Consider the following 21,980-nt stretch of genomic DNA (forward strand, 5'->3'; position numbering starts at 1 on the left):
ACTCCCAGCAGTTACACTAATGCACACTCTGGGCTCCCCCACCAACCCCAAGCCTCGTCTCTTGCCAACCTGCGCCTATTACTTTCCGGAATTAGGTAAGCAGGATGTGTCCCTCCAGGGAAAGAGAGAGGGAGGGAGAGAGAGCGCATTCCATTCCAACAATCTATCTCCGTGGGTGGGTGGAAGGCATGGAATTCCCAGTTTGGTTTGGGAGACTCTTTTAAGCAACAGTGATGGGTTTTCAGTGTGTGTCAAGACACCGCCAAAAAGCAAACGGATTAAATCCTCGTTAAAAAATCACAGCCGCAAACAGCCTCTCGCACACAGGACAGGAGGAGCAAATGAGAGTCTCGCTGCTTCGAGCAATTTCAAGGAGCGGACGGAAAATAGCCGTTCTTTTTCAGGAAAAAATAAGGTTTGGACTGAGCCAGCTTTTTTTAAAAAAAAAGAAAACAAACGACAGATCCATTTAACGTTTCCAATAAAGACATTTCTTTTAAGAATTAAAAAAAAAGGCAGTCATGCCCCAATCGTCACCCAACAACCCCCGGTTAACGATCCCAAAGGTGGATTAGGGGAGAGACGAAAACATGTAAACGTGAGCAGGAAAGGGAATGAAAAGATGAGCGTAACGTGTGCGTGTGTGGATACAAAAAAAAACTTGAAAAAAAATAACACAATAAAACCCATTCACAAAGACATCAGCGCTGTTACCCTAACCTTTACACCGAAGCTGGAGATGAAAGTGTTGTGGGCAGTCTTGGGAGCCGATGCTTCAGAATCCCCTTCAGCGACCTGTTTGGCCTTCTCTTGTCTTGTCGTAGATCCCCTTCTGTTAAAGTAAAAGCTTTCAGGATCCGAGTCACAGTCACCCCCAGCAGTCGCCCAGTGAGGACCGAGTGGAAATGCAACTTCTTTCTTGGATTAAATGGTGAATTGATCCAGGTTCGTGCCTCAGCTCTCTCTCTCTCTCTCTCTCTCTCTCGCAGCATGTTCTGTACATCATTTTTCTCCTCCGCTCGGAATCCCCTCAGTAAATCACCTCGTAGACTGTGGCTTTCTTGTCCCCTGAGCCCGTGACCACGTATTGATCATCGGTGGAGATGTCACAACACAAGACTGACGACGATTCTTTGGACTGGGAAAGGAAAGGGATTTATTATTAATTAATAAATAATTAATAATTCGGTCACTCAATCCAACGTTGTTTGTGGGACATGGCTGCTGGGTTTCGCCCACAAAATATAGGGTCAATTTGCTTTACAGTAAATCCTGTGAAGCGCTTTGAGACGTCTCAATGATGTGATAAGGCGCTATATCCAATGTAAGGTTTATTATTATATAAAGGAATTTATTAAGAGTAAAAGCACACTGGGGAAATGGCGGGTGACAGACAGTAAAGTACAGTAAAACTCGCATAAATGTGCATAAATTGTATAATCGCCCAAGTCTCACATCTGCCCGTTCAAGAGTTTACCTTCTATGCAAGTTTGACATAACTCATACTTTGCATAAGTCATATTAAACAAATGGCCCGACTGGTACGACTTATGTGAGCTTTACTGTAAGAAGCGCTTTGAGACGCCTCGAAGACGTGATAAGACGCTACATCAGGCACAAGGATTATTATTATTGTTGTAAATAAAGAGAGAGCAGAATCCGGGCCGAGATATCCCACTTATCTCTATGTTCAAAAGCTCCTTTGTTTCCTACCTGGAATATACTCGCTCCGTACGGTACCCTCCACGCGTTAAGTAGGTTATCCTTCCCAGTGCTTATAAACCATTTACCTGCAAGTCAATGGTCTACACGTCAGTCAACACAAGCGAACAGGAGTGGGGGCGACTCCAGACATAAAACTGTCAACTGCATTACCAGAGAGAGGGGAGATTTGGCTCCATCATTCAGTGAAGCCCCCGTTAAAACGCAGTGGTGGTCGCCAACCACAGGTGGTTTTTTTTGGTGGGGGGTGGGGTGAGGGGTGGGGGGAGACACGATAGCCGGTCTCACTGAGCATGTGCGGTCCTGCGCGAAAAAGAACCGCCGACTTCCGGGCCAGGAGGTCTCTGCCGGGTTACTTCCTGCTTTCCGCGTTGAAGGAGGTTGAAGGAGGAAGTGATGAGGGGGAAGTGATGAGTGAAAAGGAAACATCTGCAGGGCTATGGGGCGGGGCGGGGTGGGGTGGGGGGGGGGTGAGGGGGAAACGGTAAGAGAGGGACGAGCTGGTGGCTCTTTCAAAGATGGGCCGAATGGCCTCCTTCTACGCTGGCAAAAATAAACGGGACCCTGGTCTCCTTTCGCCCGGCAAACTCTTGTGAATCCGCGGAGGGAGGAAGGAGTTGGGGTTCTTACCGCAGTAGGCGAACTTGAGGGACAGCACGCAGTTCTCGTGCAGGTGCAGCTGGTACTTGTCGGGTTTGTTGACGTGCAGAACCTCCACGTTGCTGCTCTCTGTGCCGACCGCCAGCCATCCCCCGGTCGGGCAGCAGCCGAGTGCAAATATCTGCCCACACACAGAGAGAGAGAGAGAGAGAGAGAGTGAGACGCACACGCTCTGGCCTCCTGCTTGTCCCTTGTCCCCTCCACCAGCCCCACTTTCAGCCGCTACGCCCCAAAGCTTTGGAATAACCCCCTCCCCCCACACTCCCTCTGCCTTGCCCTCCACTCCTTCATTCCCCTCTTTCAGATCACGACTGAAGATCTTCCCCTTCGACCGCGATTCCAGTCACCTCCCCAACCCCCCCCACCCACCCCGGCCCGGTGTCGAGCTCCGCCACGGTTGTATCTCAGTGACGCTGCCCTGTGTGAAGGAGGCTGTTGCTGTAAGAGCACTGCAGACGGTGGTCAATCAGGCGCAGTGTACCTGTGAGGCAAAGTCATGCTGATGCATCTGCCGTCCTTCCCTCAGGTCCCAGCACCTGACTGTGTTGTCCAGGGCTCCTGTCCACAGCCGAGTCCCGTCGCTCGAGATGTCTGTGCAGCTGACGCCGTCCGAGTGTCCCTGGAACTGCCTGCAATCCAGAGGAGAAGCGTCGAAACCAGACCATTTCTCTCACAAACTGTGCAACAACTCCTCTCTGCCACAGAGGAGCCCCACAACAACAAGACAGACCCTGCAGTGATTTCAGCCACTAACGACCCCCCTCCCCACCCCACCGAAGCTTTGGAACGCTCTCCTTCAACCCCTTCACCTTTCCCCACTTCCTTCCCCATTTTTAGATCACGACTGAAGACCTTCCCCTTCGACGGCGCTTACGGTCTCCCTCCCTCTGGCTCTGGGTCAAGCTCCATCACGGTTCAGCGCTCTCTACGTCAAACCCTCCCTCCCCCCCCCTCTCTCTCTCTCCCTCCCTCCCCCCCTCTCTCTATCTCCCTCCCTCCCTCCCTGCCGCTCGCACACAGAAAGAAGCTCAGGCTGTGAATCGCCAACTCGCCTGATCAGGGTTTCGTTGTGCAAGTCCCAAACGAAGATACTGCCGTCGCTGCAGCAGGAGAAGCAGACCTTGGCGTCGGGGCTGATGGCCAGGGCGTAGCAGGCGGGGGCCGAGGAGGTCAGCTCGGCCTTGATCCTCAGGGTGGGGGCCGCCAGGTCCCAGATCGACAGCGTGCTGGCCTCCCCCCCCACGATCAGGGTCCGGCCGTCGGGGAACAGCTTACACGTGCGGATATAATTGTCTCGGTTCTGGGGCGGGGGAGAGAGAGTGAGATGAAGAGAGAGAAAGAGGGATAGACACACAGAGAGAGAGAGAGAGAGAGACAGAGAAAAGAGTAGAGGGGGGAAAAAAAGGAAAGATATCTCAAAGCGCCTCGCGGGGGGGGAAATAAAAGGGACAGAACGGTGGTTTGTTTACCAGGCAGTCGAGCTGGGAGACTGGGCTGCGGTTGCCAGGCTGACTGATGTCCCAAACCTTGACGCAGCCCTTCCCCCCCGTGTAGACGTGTTTGGTGAAGTGACTGACGGCCACAGCGCAGACCACCTCCCCGTGCGGGAGGGTGTGGAGCTGCCGGGCGTGACGTGGGATCCCGGGACCGCTCAGCGCATCCGTGGGGAACGCCACCGGCTGCATCTGTCTGTCGGCTCCAACGTGGAACGAGTAGGCGCTGAGGGGGGGAGAGGGAGAGAGAGAGAGAAGCCGGGTTACAGTACAGTAAAGCTGACGTTTCATCTGGTCGTCACCGCACGAGAGGACGGTGGGAGAGGACACGGGCGGCCACTTCCCAAATCCCCGAGCTCAACAGTACGCTGCTCACACACAGCGAGAGAGAGAGACACACACACACACACAGCCAGAAACACACACTGATACACATACACACACGGGCACACACTGATACAGACACAGAGAGAGGAGAGAGAGACACACACACACAAAGCAAGTGAGAGAGACACACACAAACACACGGGAGATATTCTGGAGGTGAATTATTTCACATCACTTACGGTTTCCCTGCAGACAGACTGACTGGAACTCCTGACGCCCGTTTGTGAGAATGGGACTCGAAGCCGGACTGACAATGAGAGAGAGAGAGAGAGAGAGAGAGAGAATGGTTAGGAACATCTGACAACAGGCACCAGAGACCTGACGATCCCTCTGGTCTCCACCCGTCTGACCTCGTTAAGTCTGCGCAGAGTTTCGAAATACCCTTACGCCCGGGCTGAAGGCTGAAGCCACTTGTTAAGAAACCTAAAGCACAAAGCCCGAGCAGGAGGGGGGGACAGAGAGAGGAGGGGGGGCAGAGACACTCACCACACCGGAGCGACCGTACGCGGTTGCGGAGGTGGCCCCGTTGAGCTGGGCCGAGGCGTAGTGTAATCCTGCGTACGCCCCCGCACCCGCCATCCCTCCGTTAACGGAGGAGTGGACCATCCCGAAGGGCACCGGGAACGGGCCCTGCACTGCCAGAGGGGTCTTCAGTCCTAGAGCTGGAGACGAGGGGAGGGAGAGTGGGTCAGTCAGTGAGAGAGATACAGACAGTGTGTGGGTGTGTGTGCAGGTGTGTGTGGGTGGGTGGGTGAGTGTGGGTGGGTGAGTGTGTGGGTGGGTGTGTGCGTGTGTGTCGGTGGGTGGGTGTGTGTGTGGGTGGGTGAGTGTGTGGGTGGGTGAGTGTGTGGGTGGGTGGGTGAGTGTGTGGGTGGGTGAGTGGGTGGGTGAGTGTGTGGGTGGGTGAGTGTGTGTGTGGGTGGGTGAGTGTGTGTGTGTGGGTGAGTGTGTGGGTGGGTGAGTGTGTGGGTGGGTGGTGAGTGTGTGGGTGGGTGAGTGGGTGGGTGAGTGGGTGAGTGTGTGTGTGGGTGGGTGAGTGTGTGTGTGTGGGTGGGTGGGTGAGTGGGTGAGTGTGTGTGTGGGTGGGTGAGTGTGTGTGTGTGGGTGGGTGAGTGTGTGGGTGGGTGAGTGTGTGTGTGGGTGAGTGTGTGTGTGGGTGTGTGAGTGTGTGGGGGGTGGGTGGGTGGGTGGGTGAGTGTGTGGGTGGGTGAGTGGGTGGGTGAGTGGGTGGGTGGGTGGGTGGGGGTGGGTGAGTGTGTGTGGGTGGGTGAGTGTGTGTGTGGGTGGGTGAGTGTGTGGGTGGGTGAGTGTGTGTGCTGTAAACGTGTAATGTTGTGGCTGCGGTTACCGAGGGGGTCTGTGGACGGGGCTTTGCTGGAGCCGAGCTGGGATGAGCCGCTGCTACCGGGCGTGGCGGGGTCGCTGCGGGAGCTGGGGAGGGGGGACTTCAGGCCGGGGGTGCTGGCTTTCTCACTCTGCAGACAGGGAACATAACAACAACAACAACAAGAGTTAGCATAGAGACTCTGTCAGCGCTGGACGCACATACACACACACAGCGGGCGCTGACGCCAGCCGCCAGCCACCGATACACCCAACACCTCACTCGGCCGGGCCAGAACCTGAGTGACCCTCAACTGTCCTGCCAACCCCACATCCATGCCGTGACCCCCCCCCCACCCCAACCTCCGCCACATGCCCTGGCCCCTTCCCTATCTCTCTGACCTGCTTACCCCCCCTACCCCACTACCCGCTGCCTCTGCTCGACGGGCACTGGCCTTCCCCACATGTCCCTCGTGCCCTCCGTTCCAACGACGGGGGCCGCGATTTCCGCTACTGCGGAAACTCTGGAACACTCTTCCCCTATCCCTCCCTCCACCTCGCCCCTTCCTTCTCCATCTTCAGGTCATACCCGAAGACTTTCCCCTTCAACCTACGGTCACCTCCCCCCTCTGGCCACCGGCTCGGGGTCATGCTCCGCCGTTGTCAAGCGCTCTGGGACTCTGCCCTGAGCGAGGGGGCGCTGTGCAAGTGCAAGTTGTTGATTACAAGTGCAGGGGGAGTGGCTGTGGTGAGCTTACCCCTGGGGGTTCCTTGCCCTTCAGGGGCGGAGTGCTGCTGGAGGACACCAGCGAAGTGGGGCTGTTGAGTGGGTTCTTCCTCCGCACGTGGAGCTTGTCCAACCCGTTCTCCGCGGCCGACTGGGAGGGGCTGCTGTGGGGTGACGCGGCTTCCTGTGCAGAGGGGGGAGTTGGGGGGTAAGAGGTTAATCCAGAGAAGGCAAGAGATGGTTAAAAATGAACACGCACAGTGGTGGCTTCCTGGGAGCTGATAGGGAACCTTTCACCCCTTCTAGCCTGTTTCTCACCGCCCTCCCCCCCCACCCAACTTACAGGGACGGGGGGGGAGAGGGGTGGCAAAGGTTCGACACGCATGTTTTAATGCAATTTTGGGAGGTGGGGGGAATGGACATTGCTGTATAATAATCCTTACGTATGACACAGTGCCTTATCCCATCTTCGAGACGTCTCAAAGCACTTCACAGGATACACTGTGAATTGACTGTGTTTTGTGGGTGAAAATACTGTAAAGTGGGTATTTTTTCTGTATGTAAACTGACTGCTATCACTAGCGCTCGGAGATGTTCCCCCTTGAATGCAAGGATTATTGTTATAGAAGGCAAACCACCCCCCCCACCCTCCCTCCCGACTCTTCTCCCCCACCAACTCCCCGCCCCCCCACCCACCCTGGTCACGAGGACAAGCGAAGTGTTAAAAAGCTCAGTCAGGTCAGGCCAGCGAGAGACTGTCGACAGCAGGGGAGGGCGGGTGTGCGGAGGCGTTGGGCTGGGCTGCTCTCTCAGGGCTGTGCAGACACAAGGAACCCCGTCACCATGATGGATGGCGGTGAGACTGAGCCGTCGTGTCCCGGGAGCCCCCACTCTCCCCAAGTGACTGATGAGCTGCTCGCTTTGCTGGTCACATCCATCATCAACCGGTCACTGAATCATGAGGGGGGGGGGGAGGGGGGGAGAGAGAGAGAGAGAGAGAGAGAGAGAGGGGAAAGCGCGAGCAAGCGAGCGATCTACACACATCTGTGCATTTACTTATAAAACAAATCTGCGGCATTTATTTATTCAGGGCTCCTGCAATCCTTCAGAATCACAACACAATCTTTCCAACCAGCCTCCTCCCGACAACGTCCGCACCATTGAGCCCAGCGGTGATTGATTGATTGATTGATTGATTAGATTGTCAATCAGTGCTGCCCTGGAGCATCAGGCGAGATCTCTGAAATTGGGGCATTCACTGTGGGTCAGAAGGTTCAGGGTTCAAGCCCCCAGTGGTGATAGAGCGATCGGCTGACACAATTAACCCAGACATAAACGATTGCCTTTGCTCACCTCGTTGGAGACATCGACCACCAGGTTGTCATCGCTTTTGTCATCATCGCTTTCCTGTAAACAAAGGCGAGGAATTTCAGGTTAATTTCCGCACGGACACACATCTCGGGACATGTTCTGTGAAGCGCTTTGAGGCGCTGGGTCAAATGGAAGGATTAATATTATTTTCCCGACTCCACAGGTGTCCAGGGCTGAGCGTTCCAGGAAGCAACACTTCCTGACCTCAGGTCTAACGTATAGCCATTGGCAACTCACTGGGGAACATGGTCAGACCCCTGCGGTCATTAAGACACCCACACACACCCCCACAAAGACCAAACCAAACTCAAACTCACGTAGTCGTTCACCGAGCCGCTCTCCTCCGTCTTTTTCTTCTTGAGGTGGTTGGGATAATCCGCGGAGTTCCGGGGTTTTTCCCCGTTGGACGAGTGCAGCGAGCTCTGTGAGAGACGAGGGGCGAAAAAAAAAAATTAGATTGAAATAAAAGTCTCACGAGGCACAGGGCGAGAAGCAACCAAATAAAATCGACGTTAATCACACGATCACGAGAGGGAGGGAAGGAGGGAGTCGGGGTGAAGACCCTTCTGCCCCAATGGACCTCACCCTTTGAGAATCTTCCTCCTCACCCCACATCCTGACCATCTTCCCATCAGTGTCCAGGTATTTTTGTGGAGGCTTTCCAGTTCTTCCCCCATCCCACCCTTCCAGTCGTTAGTTTATCTTCTGTGTAAAAAAATACTTCCCCCTCCCCTACCCCCACCCAAACACACGCTCTCCCCTCTCACTGCTACTCCCCACGTGAGGGGCCACTGACAATAAACTGAGCAGTTAAACAGCTATGTTATGCCCGTGTTTGTCAGGAACACTTTTTTTTCTTGTGGGTGGTGTATTTTGGTTCCTTTGCATCTGCCCGAAAATCAAGCAGCCAGACAGGAAGTAAATTAATAACACCACCGATAGAACGGGAACGGTGATCTGGGACCCGGTCCAATTATCATCTCAGGAGAGAACACGAGGCAACCAGAAAGAGTCCCGACTCCTCTCGCTAAAGGGGAACCTGTTAGTGTTGCTGTAACCCAAGCCAGACCACACAGCTCCACTGTCAGAGACTGTGCAATGCAACCAGACCCCAGACCGCATCAATGCTCACCACAGGTCTAAATGGTGAAAATGTGTGCGGTGGGAAGAGGGAACTGAGTCAGCAAATGTTAAGTGGATTGTTGCCTCAGTTCCATACCGCACTGGAGCCTCCGGGGGGAAGGGGTGTGGGGAGGTGGAGGGGGGGGGGGGTGGAGAAAGGGGGAGATTAATCATTCAAGCTGCGGTGGCTATTAAAATTCTATGATTCTGTGGGCTATGGGGTAAGAGCGGGGGAGTGGGACTACTTGGTAGCTCTTTCAAAGAGCCGGCACGGGCACGAGGGCCTGGGCTGAATCGCCTCCTTCTGAGCTGTAAGGCTGCGTGATTCTCATTGTGGGACATTGTGCAAGCTTTCCCGCGGCTCGTCCAGCCAGGACCACCCTACCCATTAGGGCTTTGGCTTTGCGGGGCTAACAAGAGCTGAGTGGGAGGATTCCCTGCCCCCCCCCCACCCCACCACCCCCAATCCCTCAGTGACTGGTCAATGAGATCAAAAGGGCTAAAGCACCGCCCTTACGCAAACCTCCCACGTGCCGGCAAGAAAGGGGTTAAATTCTCGGCCAAGCCACGGTTTAACGACACGAAGCTAAATGCCTGAACAGCGGTAGATTCCCGTCTCCCTCTTTCCTGGTTGCGTGATCAGTGTGTACACCGAGGCAGCTAATTATTAATAAGCAAGGCAAGCAAGCGTGACAGATGTACTACATCTCTGTCAACACATTCCCCGCGGGCAAAGAGACACACAAACACACACACACAAACACGCACACACACACACAGCGTCCGTTAACGGAAAGCAACGAATAAGAGATTTGCAACTCCCCCCCACTCCCCACCACCACTCTCTCTCTCTCTCTCCCTCCCCCAAAGCATTCGCGTTGCTGTGATATCCTCCCGAGATTTTATTCCCCCGGACGGGGACACTTCGTAAATGCAAGTTGTTGTTGCTGTTTCCACATGGCTCACATCAAATTTTGCTCACAAACATAATCCAGGTCAGTCCACTACACTCAGGCACCATTTTAATAATAAGACGTTCATCGGATTTGATGATAATAATAATTAGGTCACTCAGTCCACGGCTGTTTGCGGGGACGCTGCTGTGCGCAATTGGCTGCTGTGTTTCGCCCACAAAATACACTTTGCAGTATAATCCTATGGTGCGCTTCCAGACGTCTTGACGACGTGATAAGGCGCCGCATCAAATGAAAGGGTGATATATTAGTTTAAGTCGTGATTTAAGACGACTGATCCCTTTAACCAACAAGAGGCACAGAGCACCGGGAAAGGTTGTGAAAGAAGCAGAATCATAGCCCCAACTCAAAACGCATCAGTCAAACCAGATCACAGCGATTTCCACGTTGCACGTTTAGAGATAGTCTATTTATTCCCACTCGATGGGTCACCGACAGTGGCATGCCCTTCAGACCAGAGAACAAGAGAGGCCCTGTGTGCCTTACACAGCTCAGTCGTTCATTCATTCACTCGTTCATAGACTTGATTTCATTTCACAACATACAAGAGCCAAAATGCGACTACTCACCGTGCTTTGCTCTCGATCTGCTTCCAGCGTCAGTGACCCCCCCACGAGGAAAAAAACAAGAACGAACAACAATTAGGCCACAGATTTTTAATAACACGCCAGCTGACAAAGCACAGTCACTACGCTTTACAGCGAATCCTGTGAAGCGCTTCGAGACGTCTTTCACACGTGATACGGTATATTACATGCAAAGATAATTATTATTAATATGAATAATAATAATAATACTAGGAGATTCTGTTCCAAAGACTCGGCATGTTTGCATTCATCCCAACGCCTCCCATTCCCCCACGTGGGAATGTTATTTTAGCAAATTTGCCGTCTTCAAGACGAGACAACACACGATCAGTTGATGGGAGGAGGATCCGGGGAGAGGGAGGTGGGTACTGGGGGTGGGGGGGGAAGACACTGTCCACCACTCTATCCCCCCCCAGCCCCCCCACCCAGTCAACCTCCAGTCACATTTCTACAAAGGTTTTTATTAGACAGTCACATTTCTGCCTTAAAAAAAGTGGGTTTCATTGGTCTGGCAAGAAGGTTAGGAGGTTGGGGGTCGGGCTAGGACGTTGGGGGTCGGGCTAGGACGTTGGGGGATGGGCTGCTGGGATGTCCCTCACCTCGGTGATGCTCCAGTAGATCTTGATGGTTCTTGTCTTCCTTCAAGGCAAAAGGGGGGTGAGCGGCCAGGGCGTTGGAGAGGGCGAGGAGCCCCGAGCCGGCCCCGATGGAGGACATCCCGGGGATCTGCAGGCCGGAGGGGTGGAGAGCGAGGGGGAACGGTGACGTGTGGTGGGTGAGGTGCTGGGGTTGGAAGTGATGCTGTTCCCAAACAGGAGAGAAAAATATAAGACTCGTTAGAATTAGGGTTCTGCGCGCACCTCATAATGGCTGTGCGCGTGCGAGTGTGCGCGTGCGTGCGAGTGCAAGTGTGCGCGTGCACGCGAGTGTGCAAGTGCTGGGGTGGGGGGAAGGTAAGGTAAGGAAACGCAGGAGAACGGGACAGAGCAGAGAGCTCGCACAATCTGCTTCGATTAACTTGAGGCGTCCTCCGCACGTGAAGGGAGCTACGTAAATAAGAGTTGTGTTAGAGAGATAAAAATAAGGAGAGAGCGAGAGGGAGGGAGAGAGAGAGAGAGAGAGAGATAAAGTGAGAGAGAGAGAGAGAGAGAAAAAAAGGAGAATAGAAAGAAAAAAAGACATTGGCAACGCTGTGCTGAAAGGGGAGAGGAAACCGGCAGAGGAGAAGGAAGGGAATGTGGGTTGAGAGCCGAGGTCTCCAACCAATTGCCACAACACTTCGCCTTCAAAGCCGTTCACAAGAGACAGCCCTTTCCATCCCCAGCGTTGGCAGCTCTCCACAAAGTAAGATAGTAAAGCCCTCAGCACAACAACTCCACCGCAAAGCTCGCTCACTCTCTCTCTCTCTCTCCTTCTCTCTCTCACATCTGGGTCCAGTGGGGGGAAACACTCACAGGCTGTCGTTTCCCTGAACTCCACATTTGCACATTTCAGTTTAGAAGGGGATTGATTGCCAATCGCAAAGCCAAGTCCAATTAGCACCGACTGTGTGTGTGTGTGTCTCTCTCTCTCTCTCTTTCTTTCTCTCTCTCTCTCTCTCTTTCATTCTGCTTCTCTTTCTCTCGCAGTGGGCAGCATTGCCACCGACTGACTCTCTGTCGGAAAAAAAAAACGCTCCCAGATTCATTGGCTATATTTTCAACTAAATCGCTCACCAGGAGCCTGAGACTGAGAGCCAAATGTTTCACTCGCTCGCTCGCTCGCATACTGCCCATGAGAGCACTACCAAGGGATTCACTGCTCTACACATCCATCAGCTGTTGGGAAGCACTGGAGGGCGTTCAAATGGGAGACTCCACAATGCAGGAATACTGGGAATGGGACAACAAAGTAAATCTCAGTGACAGGAAGTCTCGCTCCTTAACACGATGACACTGCAGTAATACAGTAATACAGCACCTTTCACCCCAAATAAACATCCATCTCAACGGCGCTCCCCAATAGGGGGGTGGGGGGTGGGGGGAGAGGCATGAGCTGTGCCAAGATGACTGTGAACCCACAGAACAGAGTGGGTGGGCACATGGCCCCTCAGCCGCTGCCCCCCCCACCCCATAAATAGCGAGGAGGGTACGTACCGGTGGAGGCAGGATGGGAAGCCCCCGCACGCCGATGGCTGCGTTCAGCTCCCCCATCGTCACCTGTTTGGCTCGTTCGATGGTCTGGATCACCTGCTGCTGGTGCTGGAGAACAGACACCAAAGGTCTCAACCACACAGAGGTCACAGCAAGGGGAGGGTGGACACGAGAGAGAGGGAGAGAGAGAGAGAGAGAGAGAGAGAGGGTGGGGGAGAAACGGAGAAAAGAGAGAAAGAAAGTTCTCGCATTTCATCAGCTCCAAACCTAAAAGGGTCGGATTGCTGCTGGTGTTTTGACGGATTTTTAAAAAAAAACAAAGAATCATTTGTGCAAATGGCAAGGATGCGGAGAGGAGGGGGGCCGTGGGGTTCGAGTGGGGGCGAGGGGGCTGTGGGGGGAAAGGTAACTGAGATTATGTCCCGTCAGCCCACAGGAACTCAGTCGCAATTTACTTCCAAGTCAGCGGGAATTCGAAGCAGAGTTCTCGACTGAGGCCTGATAATAACCCAACTCCAGGGGGGCAAAAGAGAGAGAGAGAGAGAGAGAGAAGAGAGGCAGAGACAAGAGGGCTAAAGAGAAAAAAAGGTTTACGTCTAAAATAAAAATTAATCCTGTGCGGAAGACGAAACAACACTCACCTCTTGCGATAAATAAGGCAGCAGTTGGGCACAGATGACATTGAGCCTTTTGGCTATCTCAGTCTGCAGTGGAGAGAACAGAAAATTGTTGAAAAGAAACACAAGAGACACTCAGAAGCTTTGTGTGAGCTTCCCACTGACTGTCCATATGGGAACATGGGAACAGGAGGAGGCCATTCAGCCCCTCGAGCCTGTACCGCCATTCTATTAGATCATGACTGACCTGTATCTCAAGTTCATTTACCTGCCATTGCTCTGTATGCCTTGATACCCCGACCTAACAAACATATATCCACCAGACACCCAGTGACCGACCGACCGACCAACCAACCAACCAACCGACCGACTAACTAACTAATGCTCGTCAGTGATTATTGTCGCTGCCTCTCTGTGCGAAGCTGGAACGAAGGAAACAGCAGCAAACGGACGGACAGGCCAAATGGCTGGTGGGCCCGGGAGACTTCATTATGCCCTGTTTCCGGCGTTATTAAAGCACAACAGAGAGCGGATCATTAATCTGCAGCCTGATTAATTGGGCACGCCAGCCACGCAACACAACCACAATCTGTTCCCCCACACCCCCCTTCACACCACCCCCACCGCCACACGGAAGACAGTGGAAAGCCCGTGAGAGGCAGGAGTTAAAGGAAGCCAAGCAGGATACAGTACAGTCTATAGTTTGGGACACAACATGTGCAAATGACTGCCAGGATGGTGGAAGGTGAACTAGATGGGCCTTAAGTCTTCTTCCCCCCCACCCCGAGAAAATCCTTGTGTTCTAAATCTGCCCCAGTCACGTCCCAAACCCAAGCAGGGGCCAGGCGGGCGGGGAAGGGTTAAAGCTGCCACAAAGCCAGTGGGAGGCAGGGCAAACTAGAGGGCTCGCTAACTGGCTCTCTCGCTCACTGGCTGGAGAGATAATTCGGGAGCCGCCAGCATTTAACAAGGTGTTATTTAAAGTCCCCCAGGAGAGACGATGATAGATCTTCCACGTTTGTCCTGTGTAAGGCGGGCGGCAGCACTTTGGGGCTGCGGTTCCTGCTGCACTTACGCTCATTAATAAATCATTTACAGGCTATTTGCGTTCGCCATGGGAAATCAAAAATTCTCCAGCATATCACAAATGGATTATTTGCTAGCTGATTCGTCTCTCTTATACACGGTGTCAGGCAGCGAGTTAAATGGTTTGGTGGCACCTTAAACCCTCCGAGTAGGAGAGAGAGAGAGAGAGAGAGACAGTGAGAGACAGGGGAGGAGAGAGAGAGAGAGAGAGAGAGAGAGCGCGAGAGGGTGAGGAATGCATGTTTTATCATCATTTCGTTTCCCTATTTTGTAAGGGAAGAAACTCTCTCCCCCAACCCCCACCCCAAGAGGATATCACTCATCTAAAATCAACAGAACTGGGAATCTAGACCCCATCACACAGCCACAATCCCCCCCCCCCCACACCCACAGCACCCCCACCACTCTCCATCCACCAATCAGAGTCCCTGCACTCCCCAACCCAATAACACCACCACCAAAAATGCAACTTGTTGCTGGTGTAAAGTGCTCATTCTTTCCAAAGAAAACATCTGCCTCTTCAATACCCCCCTCCCACACCTGCACCCACACCCCCACCCACCCACCGCGGCCCCCACACACCCACACCCCCCAAACGCACACACACAGGAAAAATAACAGTCATCCTTGCATTTGATACAGCACCGATAACGTCCAAACGTTTCAAAGCGTTTCCCAGGGAATAGCTGCCCTTATGACTTGGGTATATGTTTGGACACGAACACAACAGCAATGTGTTGGATGTGCCTGCGTGCAAACAGCCATAAAGTGAGCGACTAATTTATCTGCAACAGCGTTGGTCAGGACACCGGGAGGAACTCCCTTCTCTTCCTGAAGCATCGCATGGATCCTTAATGTACACCTGAACGTCTCACCCAAAGAACCATGTTGTCACCATCCCCCAAAGTACTGGACTGAATCCAGCTCTGCACTGTACCCCTCTCCACCCATCGCCACCCACACACAAAAGAATAATGACATCCATTTATTAATGTTAACTAATCAATTAATCAATCAATTGGCTGCCGGGTTTCGCCCACAAAACACTGTCAATCCACTTTACAGGAGACTCTGCGCTTTGAGACGTCTCAACAACCTGATAAGGCGCTTTATCAAATGTAAGGATTATTATTAATAATATGATTATTATTATTAACCCATTCCAAAGAGAATAAGCAAAGATTTAATATATTTTTTATATATATATATATATATATAAAAAATTCCACTTCAGTACATTTGTAATTAAAATTTTATTTAACCTGCTCCGAATGTGGGGTGAAATGGCTGCCAGCCTCCAGCTGAAGCTCTAACAGTTTGCGGTGGGATCTGTCGAACAGTGGGGGACACTTCAAATTCATCACACGCCCTGCTAGTTCCGACAACCATTCCTCTTATTAAGACTTGTGCGCATCAATTATTCAAATCATTATTTATTAAAGCCAAACACTAAGTGTACGAATTAGAAAACTCGTATAAGTTAAAGGATCCTACACAGCCTCCTTCCTCGCGCTCTCACTCTCTCTCTCTCTCTCTCTCTACCGACTTGGTGACCGGACGACGACGACAACAACAACAACTTTCATTTAATCCACCGCTTGTGGGGACGGACGCTGCTGTGCGCAATTGGCTGCCTCGTTTCATTCACAAAACACACAGATCAATCCGCTTTACGATATATTCTGGGAAGCGCTTTGAGACGTCAGAGAGAGAGAGAGTGAGACCAGAGAAAGAGATAGACACACAGACACCAGGCAGTGTTCGGATATCGACCGCTACGTCCCTTAGGGTTTGGGCAACACTTTGGATCCATCAATAGTTGTAACAGCGCGAGTAGGAAATCCAATTCCACACAAACAGGAAGCACTTTATCCTCTCTCCACCACACCCCCCCCCCCCACTCCCCCCCACCCCATGTCCCCCTGGGTACACTAACACCAGACACACACACATTTTTCTCAATAATTTTAGACAAGATAGAGACAGACAGAGAGGAAGATGCACACACATACACTCAAAAATAAAGACACACACACACACACACACACACAGAGGCGCATACACAGAGAGAGACAGACAGAGGCAGACCCGCACAAGCACACAGCAGTTCCAAGAGACGCAGGGGGTCAGCTCGCTCACCAAACGCAGTCGATTCCCCATTTGTGACAGAAATCCCGATAATGGGCCTTAAATGAGTTGGAGCGAGTCATTGCTTCATCTTTCTCATGCATAATAAGTCACACCATCAAGTAGAAAGCCAACCCAGCCCGCTGACACAGGCCAGGAGACACGCCAATTACTGCAGCACTTCTTCCCCCCATTGATTAAAAACATCCAAATTTACAAGATTTGAAAGCAGATTTTTTTTTTGCCGAGAGAAGGGATCCCAGAGTGGGAGCTGGTGTCAATGTTCTCTCTCTCGCTCTCTCTCTCCCCCCATCTGTCTCTCCCTCTCCCATTCCATTAAACAACTGTCCCATTTCACGACATAACAACAGGGAGAATTCCCCCCACCACACACACACACACACACACACACGTGCGCGCACACACACACGCACACACCCCCTCCTGTTTCTAATCTGTAGCATTTCGGAACGTACAGCATTTGCCAAATTTGACTTTACACAAGAACATGAGAATTTGGTCGACCACAGAAGACCAAAGGTCCAACCAGTTCGCCTTCCACCATCCTGACCGTCGCTCACACGTGAACAATTCTGAACGCCTGTATTTTTTTTTCCATGAAGTTTTCAGCCATTCCGCCCCCGCCATCCGACTCCTTCCTCCCCCACCTCAATTTCAAAGCCACCGCAAGGTCTCTCTTTTTGTCCTTTCAGTCATCTTCCCCTCTTCTCCCCCCCACTCCCCCCCACAAAACCGCTCCGCTCTGTATATTTCCACTCATTAAACCTCATCAACACCCCCCAGCCACCCCCCCACCGCCCCATTCCCTCTTGTACTTACTTGCTTATGCATTTCCAAGTTTAAGCCGTACGACATCTCGTAATACTGGAACAAAACAAGAAAATGCACTCGTCAGGAGAGCGTTTGGAAATAAAATCTGAGGCAAAGAGAATTAAAACAACAAGAGAAAAGCATCGTGACTCACTCGCAGACGCTGTGAGAGGTCAGGCTGCGCGAGAGCACTACATAAATGCAAGTTGTTGCTCATTGGGATCAATGGGAAATGATATCACAAAGTATTGGGATTTTGTTCTGGGGTCAGACTGCGAGTTAAGCAATAATAATTCTTGCATTTGATACAGCGCCTTATTACGTCGCTGCGACCTCTCAAAGCGCTTCCCAGGATACACTGTAAAGTGTAGTGACTGTGTATATTGTTGTGGGCCAACGTGGCAGCCAACCGGGGTGGAGGAGGGGGCAAGGACATGCTGAACCCCAATATTAGTCACTGTTTGGTTGCTCCTCGGACTCACCATCACATAGTGTCGTTGCATCTCAGTCTTTTCACTGGCCAGCTTCTCACACTCCATTTTAAGGCTGAAAAAGAAAAAAAAACACACGGAGGTTAGGTTTAATAGAAAAGGAACGTTAGAAAAACATTTAAAAAAATTGGGGGGGCGGTGGGAGGTGGGGTGGGAGAGGTGGCAGAACAACATCCCACTAAAACTCACCCCTCGGGCAACAACCACGGATAATACAATACACCATAGGGCGTACAGTCAGTACACAGGGAACATATACATGAATGTCACAATATCACCTTCCAGTAACCAGGCACCATCACACACACTCACACACACCCACAACTCTTACCCCCTCACACAGACACTTGCACACAAATCTCTCCCCTGCCAAATACCCACACACTGCCCCCCACCGCCACCGCCGCCACCACCACCACCACCACCACGCTCACCCACCCACACAAAAATCTCTCCCCCCACTCCTCCCAGATACACACAGACCTCCCTCCCACCTCTCACACACACACACGCGCCCACAAATCTCCCCCTCCCACACGAAAATCTTAATGCGTCCCCTCCCACAGACACACACCTTCCCCCCCCCTCTCACACACACACACACACCTCATGTACGTATTACACCTCTCACTCTTAAGAAAAAAAATCTCCGATAAACAGCAAAAAGACATTTGACTTCAATAAGCGCTGTTCTGTCCCCCGCTATCCATCCCCCCGGTTGGGGTCTGAAGGTTAATGAGATTGTACGGAAGAGCTGGTTAAGCTGAGGCAGTTTGTGACAGTAACAAATCCGCTGTTGGCAACGCTTTACTGAGACAGGAGCACCCCAGGCAATTGGTCTCCATTTATCACAGGCCGGGTTCCTGAATAATGACACCATAATTAACAGCAAAATTAACAAGTATTAGATCAAAAAATTAACAGGCTCCAAACCAAGCTGAGAATTCCACACAGCCCACCTACACCCACCTAGAATATTGGAATGGCATGTGCGCTCTCTCTCTCTCTCTCGCTCTCTCCTCTCTTTCTCTGGAGGGACACATCCTGGTCACCTAATTCCGGCAAGTATTAGGCACAGGTTGGCAAAGGCTTGGTGGGTGGGGGGGTGGAGGGGAGCCCAGAGTGCGCGATGGGGGTAACTGCTGGAGTCTAACCAGCCAATACCGCACAGCTTGCCATTGATAGCACTGTCTGGCAAGCTTTCCCGCTGCTTGTCCAGCGAGGACCACCCTACCCGTTGGAGCTTTGGCCGGCGGGGTTAGTTAACAGGAGCTGAGTGGGATGATTCCCTGCCCCTAGTGACTGGTCTCTCTGCCCTTCCGAGTCCTGCTGAGGAGCCGGGCCGGGCCGGGCCGGGCCGGGCTGTCACCAGCAGTGAATTAACACATTGGAAAGTCTCCACCACCTTGTTGCAGAGTGTGATTAATTCACGCCCATCCACATCGACACCCAGGGCAAGGGGCAGGTTCTACAGGACAGGCCTTTTCTGGAAAGGGAGGTGTGGGGTGGGGGGGAAAGAGAGAGATGTTTAAAAAAAAAGTGGGGGGGGGGGGTGGGGAGGGGGAAGTGATAGGAAGGTTCAATGTCATCACCGACACGGACATTGCAGGTTAAACAAAGAAAGGAACGGCGATGACTCCAGCAATCAACAGCGGCAGATAATTACCATCACAGAGAGTGGAGGGTACAGGGCGACACACATTGCCTCAGTCAAAGCGTGTGAATAGGCAATACTGAAGCCCAATTATACACTGTATAATGAGACAACCGTCGCATGCAGGACACAGAGCTCGGAGACAGGGAACGTTACTGCTTTGCTCAAGGTCACTCCAGCAACCCAACCAGCAGTACTTCAGCAATTACACAGCCCCGCGGATGACAACCGAGGATGTTTTATTCATGCTCCTTAACAGTATTAAGAGAGGAGAGAGAGAGAGAGAGAGAGAGAGAGAGAGAGAAAAAAAAGCCACAGGAATGGTTTTAAAGCCATTTTGATGCAATCATCCAGCTCAACGACTTGGCTGCAAATTGCTCACTGGAATCAATTTTAACAGGAGACGCGGACACACAAAATGACAGCGCTCCCGTTCAATCGCATTAACACCTGCAGGTCAGCACTCGCTCGCTAGCTCTTGGCAAAATGGTTGCTTTTATGGGGTAGGGGGGGGGAGGGGGGGGGGGTGGGAAGGGGAAACAACATGTAGAGAGAGTCAACAGATGTGTTTCACCCGTCAGTATTTTATTGGGAACATTAATTGCTCCCTCCGCTATATAAAAAAAAATCGATCATTCACTCCAAGCTGTTGGCGGAGAACGTCGCTGTGCGCAAACCGGCTGCTGAGTTTGCCCAAGAAACACACAGTTACTACGCTTTACAGTGAAATCTTGGGAAGTGCTTTGCGAGCTTTCCCGACGTCCTCCCGACGTGAAAAGCGCTGCATATTATGACCATCATCCTCAGCGCCACACACACACGCACAAGCACACACTCACATGTGTGCATACATGCACAGACTCACGCACACATACACACACACACACACACCGCTGTAATATTTCAAACTGTTGACACTGAGCCCTGCCAGTTGACGTTAAATAGAGGAGCTTTAATTGAGTGTGATATGCGACATGTTTACAGCCCGACAAATTAATGCACATCAAACCATTAAATTATAAAACTCCTTCCTGAGCTGCACTAATTATATGCTAATGATGTTCTGATCTCGCCCACGTCACTGGGCTGTGTCGTGCTCAGCAATAACACGCGGATGTGGGAGCTGGGGTTTGATCTCAAGTGTGTGAACACTGCACCCCAAAGTCATTCGGATGAACCACACACGTACGGGTTCAGTCGAATCGATTAACATAGCAAAGGGCACAGCGCTTGTTTAAAATAATCTGCCTGAGTTCTGGCAGCGGCAATGTCCCAGACTTCTCTCTCTCTCTCTGTGTCCCAAACACGGTCATTAAATCAGTTTCCGGGGATACTGATCCCTTCAATAAATAAATAAGTAAATAAATTATAACACTCACATTGCTGTGCGCAATTGGCTGCTGCATTTCGGCCATAAAATACGCAATAGACGTTACAGTCTATTGGTCTCCACGGAATCTCTAACAGAATCTCAACTCCAAGGATGATATCTCTCACAGTGTAGCACTCCCCCAAACCCCCCCCACCCCTACCCCACTCCGCCAAACTGGAGCCTCAGTTTAGACTGTGAGCCCAGACCCTAACCCCGAACTTCACGCTTGAACCTACAACCTTCTGACCTTCTCAAGAGAAATAGCAGCAGGAGCAGCGATGGGGGGTTTATGGGGGGGGGGGGGGTGCTTGGGAGTGGGTTAAACTGCACCGCTCGCAGGCACAGAAACAGACCCGATTTCCCCCTCTCCCCCATCCCCTCCCCACCGCACCCCCCACCCCCCCTACCCCCCAAACCCAACTGCCATTCCCTTTCCAGCGAAAACCAATTTCAGTGTTACAGCTGCGGCTTTGACACCAGGTAACTCAGCGAGGCAGAGGGTCACACCGGACCCTTCACACTCGGTGGCTCAGGGTCTAACGCCAGCTCAGCCCTCTGTACCCGGGGCCAACGGGGAGGCCAAATGAATGGCTTCCAAGGACATCAAAGGAACTCCATCGCCCTCCGCTGGCAGACAGCGGGTAGTGCGGGAAAGCCGCCCATCTCCTGCCTTTACCCTTCAGACCCATCACCAAAAGCAAATCCCTCAGACCCCGAACTCGGTTAGCGCTCCTCGGTCCCGGTGCGTAGAGAGGGAGGTAGGGAGGGGATGGTGAGAGAGAAAGAGAGAGAAACTCCAACTCTCTTTTCGAATAGCCCCTGAGCCAGGCTGACACACGTGACACGCATGTGTGGGGCCCCTGTTACCTGTGATATTGTGCCTGGAGAAACTGGAATTCTTCCTTAATCCGATCCAGAGTCTCCGGGAAGGTGAGCTTCACCGGCTGAGACGCAGCGGAGGGAGTGGCGGACTGCGGCACCTGGGGAAAGGAGGACAAGATTTGATTGGATTACGGTCTGGAACACTCTCCCTCCATCTCTGTCTCAGCCTTGTCCCTTCCTTCCCCATCTTCCAAGTCGTGCCTGAAGACCCTTCCCTTTCAACCGTGCCTACGGTCACCTCCCCCCCACCGCCAGGCTCGGTGTCTGGGACCGTGCCCTGCGCGAGGGGGCGCTGCGTAAATGCAAGTTGTCGTTGTCGTCGTTAGTGGCGGTTGAATCGTAATCAGTATATTTTTTTAAAAAAAGGGGTTTGGCAGCCAATCAATACATAAAAACAAACCGCCGCAGCTTACCCCTCACCC

The 21,980-nt window shown here is 52.3% G+C and overlaps 1 protein-coding gene across 2 annotated transcripts; it reads right to left on the reverse strand.

Annotated features, from left to right (window-relative positions):
- Window positions 1-194: 194 nt before the first annotated feature.
- LOC103182103 (transducin-like enhancer protein 1) lies at window positions 195-21,667 on the reverse strand. 2 transcript variants are annotated; one of them, XM_042342730.1, is made up of 19 exons: window positions 21,544-21,667; window positions 17,642-17,705; window positions 17,169-17,213; window positions 13,140-13,202; window positions 12,502-12,606; window positions 10,966-11,167; window positions 10,349-10,365; window positions 8,001-8,105; window positions 7,666-7,719; window positions 6,344-6,496; window positions 5,611-5,737; window positions 4,749-4,924; window positions 4,442-4,509; window positions 3,852-4,101; window positions 3,435-3,682; window positions 2,864-3,011; window positions 2,353-2,503; window positions 1,714-1,790; window positions 195-1,138 (listed from the first exon to the last, which is right to left on the reverse strand). In XM_042342730.1, the coding sequence occupies exons 2-19, from the start codon at window positions 17,696-17,698 to the stop codon at window positions 1,031-1,033; spliced, it is 2,154 nt and encodes a 717-aa protein (XP_042198664.1). In that variant the 5' UTR covers window positions 17,699-17,705; window positions 21,544-21,667; the 3' UTR covers window positions 195-1,030. The 2 variants fall into 2 exon arrangements, with proteins under 2 accessions (XP_042198664.1, XP_042198665.1); XM_042342731.1 differs by lacking the exon at window positions 12,502-12,606.
- Between the last annotated feature and the right edge of the window lie 313 nt (window positions 21,668-21,980).

The sequence above is a fragment of the Callorhinchus milii genome, unplaced genomic scaffold (genome assembly GCF_018977255.1).
Source record: "Callorhinchus milii isolate IMCB2004 unplaced genomic scaffold, IMCB_Cmil_1.0 Scaffold21, whole genome shotgun sequence".
NCBI lineage: Eukaryota > Metazoa > Chordata > Chondrichthyes > Chimaeriformes > Callorhinchidae > Callorhinchus > Callorhinchus milii.